This window comes from Danio aesculapii, chromosome 2 (genome assembly GCF_903798145.1).
Source record: "Danio aesculapii chromosome 2, fDanAes4.1, whole genome shotgun sequence".
NCBI classification, from domain to species: Eukaryota; Metazoa; Chordata; class Actinopteri; order Cypriniformes; family Danionidae; genus Danio; species Danio aesculapii.
In genome coordinates this window covers 53,716,742-53,722,741 of record NC_079436.1, presented here as the reverse complement: position 1 = coordinate 53,722,741, position 6,000 = coordinate 53,716,742, and the positions used below count along the sequence as shown (strand labels likewise).

General features: G+C 38.7%; 1 protein-coding gene across 1 annotated transcript in view; it reads right to left on the bottom strand.

The window, feature by feature from the left end:
- Positions 1-6,000, bottom strand: part of ranbp3b (RAN binding protein 3b) — a 52,406-nt gene that overhangs the window by 31,040 nt on the left and 15,366 nt on the right. Inside the window, 1 exon segment of the mRNA XM_056445691.1 lies at positions 4,730-4,816. Within this exon segment, the coding sequence (XP_056301666.1) occupies positions 4,730-4,816 (87 nt within the window).

The following is a 6,000-nucleotide window of genomic DNA, read 5'->3' as shown; positions in this document are numbered from 1 at the left end:
AGACTTTCCGGCACGTAACAGGCATGGTCAAAGCAGAATATCTGACTTCAGCACGGTTTTTCAGATAAACAAGAATGTTTACTTAGTATGTTTCTTAAATATCTGCAAAATATTTTCCCCCTATTAATGGGATGCATTATAATGAAGTCATTTTGAGGTCTCATAATTTCCGGAAAATAAGTCATACCAAGTTAGAATTGCTTTGCAAAGCAAATAGGTTGCATCTGCATAAGTCACTTTTTGACTTAAGAATATCAAACATTATAATAAATGGCTATTTTTGTTCCTTTCACTAAACAAAATGTCCTATAGACTAGTACTGTTACTGGTTTTTAGACATTCAACTTCCTTCAGTGTGTAAAATTGCAGTTTTGAGCATGAATAATATCTGCTAAGCTAGTCACTCTACCAGGAGTTTTGTATATACTTTATTTTGATGGTCCATTTGAGTATTAGTAGACTGTCTGGCTAATATCTGTTGATTCTGCTCCTTCAACAGAAATTTAACTGACTATAAGAAACTTTGCAAGTACATGTCAGCTTACACTAACCCTAACCCTATCCTAACAGTCTACTTATAATCTAATGAGAATTAGTTGGCATGTAGATGCAGTGTAACTTAAATTCAACAAACGGACCATCAAAATAAAGTGACCGGAGTTTTTCCTATATATAATACAGGTTGTCCGCTGTGTCTTAAAGTCTTAATGTCTTCATTTTCAAAAACTAAATTTTAGGCCTTAAAAAAATCTTAAAGGGCACATAGTTTACTTCTTTTTATGATTTAATATTAATATTATGGTTCTTCTGAGTGTGCCAGTTTAGGTTCAGTTTAAAACACAATTCAGATTGTTTTATTATAATGTGTTAAAAAGTGTCATGTTGGGGGCGTGTCCACAGCTCGCTGATTTAGGGGTGTGTTGCTTCACATGTAAATTAGTTTCGGCTTCCCGCCCAACGTAACAAGGGGGCGGGGCCATGAGCTCACCCGCTCTGCGTTTGCAACAGAGTCTGACAGGCAGACTGCGAGAACGAGCAGGAGGAGAGGATCCGCATTCAGTCGTACATGTACGACTCGGACACAGACCAAGCAGAGAGTATAAAATCATTTGCGTCTTTGTACAGTTTTACAGCCAACTGTGTGCTAGTTTCAAGTGCCGAGCTTGTACACAGAAACTAATAACCACGCACACTGAATTAACTGTGACTGAGGCACCGGATGCGCCGCTTGAAGCCGCGACACGGCACACCAGACACTCTCTGTGGCGCAGCAGAAACATGAAGTGTCCCGAATCGTCGCGCCACGCATTTTTGAATTCTAAACATAGGTTTCTGCAGCGGCCCGCGGCGCCCAGCCGTCGACTTGAGTGTACCCTGATAGAAACCGATGTTTAGAATTCTAAAACGCATGCTAGTTAAGATCACAGGGAGCTTCTGTGATCGCGAGAAATGCAAACGGCTGAAGTATAAGGTAGACTCAATGAGAAGTACACATGTTTGCAAACCTACATAAAGATACAACCAACAATTCCAATTAGAGCGATAATGTGGAGAATATTGATCTTGTGTTGAGCCCAATGAGCCTTGCATCTAAAAATAGAGCTAGGGTGTTTCTTTAGTGATATCGCTTCGACTCACGCTGAAAATGGCGGACGTGAATCAACAAACTGAGGATATGATGACGCGCCAGTCAATTAATATTGGCGGGCGGGGGGACCGCACTCCTACGTAAAGTTGCGGTCGATCTGAAAACAGCTCCAATTGGTCCACCGTTTTTTATGTTGTTAAATTGAAAAAAAAGCACTGGGTGTGCTTATATCACCCCAATATGACGGTCTATACACCATACATGCACATATGTCTGTCCAAACAGCTTGAAAAGTAGATTTTTTACCATAGGTGCCCTTTAAATTGACTAAAATCAGATGCTGAAAATCAAAACAGAATATCTGACTTCAGCATTGTTTTTCAGATAAACAATAATGTTCACTTAGCATTTTTCTTGAATATCTGCAAACATATTATGGTATTTTTATGCTTTGGAAGAGTCAAAAACTTACATACAGCACCTGTAAAACAAAGGAATGAATTACATTGTAAATTACATTAAATTAAATAAACGTTTCTAAACAGTAACACATTTTTTATTCATTTTTCACCAATGCAGCATTTGTGAGCAAAATAGGCTTTTTGCTGATCCCAAACATTTGACGGCCAGTGTATAATGCACTAGTAGTGCCCTAATACAGTGATCTGTGTAGTGCCCTCTTGCACAGCCTTAAAACGGCTCTGACCACTTCCTGTAAACCTGCATCCCCCCCCCGACAGGCCTCTGGACTTGTTTTAGCACATTCCTGACAGTAGCTGAAACACATTGGGGTTTGGTGCGCTTGGCTGAGTTTGTGCTTTTTCTAAGAGACACCAGAATAGAAATCTGCCTTCAGATGCATGAGCAGCATCTGCCGCTTGCATTACTCTGTGTGACACACTTTACCTACATGCTGAAAGATCTCAAACTATAAAGCAAAAGTGATTTCATACAGTTTGGTTTACAATCAACGATCGCAACTATGAGAAGTCATGAATGAAATTTCAGACATACAGGACTTTTTTTTAATTATAATTCATCATTTTTAAGCCAGATGTTTTAAATAAATTGTTAAAACAAGCAAACCCTAGTTGCATACACACACATTTTTCAATAAAACATATCTTTAAAAACTATAACATACTAAATGTATGCACAACAGACTATCCAGGTCAGTGTCCTCACTATATATAGACTATAAATACACAGAGACCTTTTATGATCGTGAGGACAATATTTAAATCTTATTGTAGTCATAAATAGAGTTTTTTAGAGGTGGATTGTTGGTGATTGGATCAGTGTTTACATGGAAAGCTAAATTAAGACCGGTTTACAATTATTTAAGATATAAGAGACAAAACTTCAGTGAATTTAAGACTTTAAGGCCTAAAATTTAGTTTTTGAAACTGAAGACATTAAGACACTGTGGACACCCTTTAATATATAGAGGAAAAACTCTGGTTACTTTATTTTGAAGGTCCGTTTGTTGAATTAAGTTACATTGCATCAACATATCAACTAATTCTCATTAGATTATGAGTAGACTGTTAGGTTAGTGTAAGTGCTTGCTAAGTTTGTTATAGTCAGTTAAATGTCTGTTGAAGGAGTAGTTTCAGCAGATATTAAGTACTACTAATACTCAAATGGACCATCAAAATAAAGTATTAACAAAATTTCTGGTAGAGTGACTAGCTTAGCAGATATTATTCATGCTCAAAACTGTAATTTTACACACTGAAGGAAGTTGAATGCCTAAAAACCATAACAGTATTCGTCTATAGGACATTTTGTGTAGTAAAGGAACAAAAATAGCGATTTATGTTTCATTTTATTAAAAAGTCAAAAAGGTGACAGATGCAACCAATTTGATTTGCAAAGCAATTCTAACTTGGTATGACTTATTTTCTGGAAAATATGAGACCTCAAAATGACTTCATTATAATGCATCCCATTAATAGGGGGAAAATATTTTACGACCAGACATAAACTACACGTCTTTGGCAAAAAATCCAGGCGGTTTGATATATCCAACTCAAATTTGTCTAGATTTATTTTTGTCCACATGGGGGAAAAAAATTCTGATGTTTACAAACTCAATACAAACCACAGCCACATGAGAAAAATGGCAGTGTGGACAGTCAGTCCTAAAGAGCAGATCTGAAAACCAAGTGAAATGTGTGTGGCGTAAACAAAGCCTTAGACTGTCAAACATGACAAAACTGTGTACAGTCAGAGAAACCTGTGAATTACATGTGTCGGACCATGTATGGTAAAACGAAATCTAGTGACAGGCAAAATAAGCCTGTATCTTTACACTCACCGGCCACTTTATTAGGTACACCTGTCCATACTACTCATTAACGCAAGTTTCTAATTAGCCAATCACATGACAGCAACTCAATTTAAACAATTTTCGCATTTAGGCACGTAGACATGGTCAAGACAATCTGCTGCAGTTCAAAACGAGCATCAGAATGGGGAAGAAAGGTGATTTAAGTGACTTTGAACCACATCATGGATGTGCAGCCGACAAATCTGCAGCAACTGCGTGACTCTATCATGTCAATATGGAGCAAAATCTCTGAGGAATATTTCCAGTACTCTTGTTGAATCTATGCCACAAAGGATTCTGAAGGAACCAGTTCTGAAGGAAAAAGTGGGTCCAACCCGGTACTAGTAAGGTGTACCTAATAAAGTGGCCAGTGAGTGTATATTCTATATATCCAATAATGACATATTACATCAAAACAAATAAACAAATAAATAAATAAGTTTTAATTTCCCCAGCGCTGCCTAGTAGCTCCGCCCATTGTGCAATCTAATTAGATCAAACACTTTCAAATTTGCATAGAAAAGATAATATGATCTTGTTGTCATTTTGAACTATATTTTTGCTATTAGTGAGAAAAAAAATACTAATTACTTAAAGAGACAACAAAAGATTGACTGCTTACCTGGCTCAGAGTCTGAATTACCAGTTGGCGACTGGCATAAACTTGAGGGCATAAAGATATTATTCTTGGGAACTACAGCATGAGAGAGAAAGCAGGCAATAAAAGAGGATTAGATGAGACTGCAACACTTCAGTACAGTTTAAACAAATGATACAGAGCGAAGTGTAAATTGTCTGCAGGGATTTACCTGAATGTGACGGTGGGAACTGGGTCAAAGATGAGGTCCGCTCTCTCTTCACTGGAGGACAATATTCGCCATCATCCCGGTCTGAATCTGGACAACACAATTAAATCAACCATTCAAACCATTATTTTTAACTTTAACCAGTGACCCATCAATAACTACCTATCAATAAACGTTAAGATGATATAAGCCCATCTGCATCTTACAATATATTTCAGGAGATTTTTTATTAGGGTGTACTCTCACTTGGCACAGTTGCCTTGAACCGTACCGAAGCATGGTTGTCCTCCCTCCCCTCTCCCCGGACAGCCTGCACTTACACTGCATCTTCACCTACCGAACCTGAGCATGCATATGTCATCGATGACATGACTGTTCAGTTTAACAGTAAGAAAAGCTCTCGCACATCACAGTGGACATTGCTTTAGTTATATCATTTTAGTCGTTTGATATGCAGTGACACACAGTCAAATATTTTGCTGAACAGATCAGCCACTTTTGACGCTCATAAATGATCATAAAAGTCCTCGTACTGCTGGAATAAGGAGGTTTGCTGAAGGTATCAGCTGACGTGCAGTGAGAGGTTTTGTGTCTTTAATAAACTACGACAGTTTGCGTTCGTTGAACAGTAAGAATGATTTGTAGATCCATATGAAACAGTCCCTTAAAAGTGACGTCGCATCTTCAGTTTCAGGCTCAGGCACACTTTGCACTCACACTACAAGCGTATCTCACCAAAGCCCAACCAAACCGCGCTCTGGCTCACCTCTTTTAATTGGGCCAGGGCTGGAAACTGAACTGCGCCTGGGCCCGATTCGAAGCACTCACACTTCTCAAATGAAATTGGAAACACGCCTGGGCTCGGTTTGGATAGCATAGTGTGAGTGCACCCTTAAAGCATACGCTCACTAGGCATGGTTGCCTTGAACTGTGCCGAAGCGCAGTTGTCCCCCTCCCCTCTCCTCCAACGGCCTGCACTTACACTGCATCTTCACCTACCGAACCTGAGCACACTTATATCATCGATGACGCGACTGTTGAGTTTAACAGGAAAAGAAGCGCTCTCGCACAGCACAGTGGAGATTTCTTTAGCTATATCGTTTTATTCGTTTAGGATGCAGTGATACGCAGTCAAATATTTTGCCGAACAGATCCACCACTTTTGACGCTCATAAATTATTATAAAGTCCTCGTAAAGCGAGCGGTTTGCATCTTTAGTAAACTACAGGAGTTTGCGTTAATTGAACAGTAAGAATGATTAATAAATCTGTATG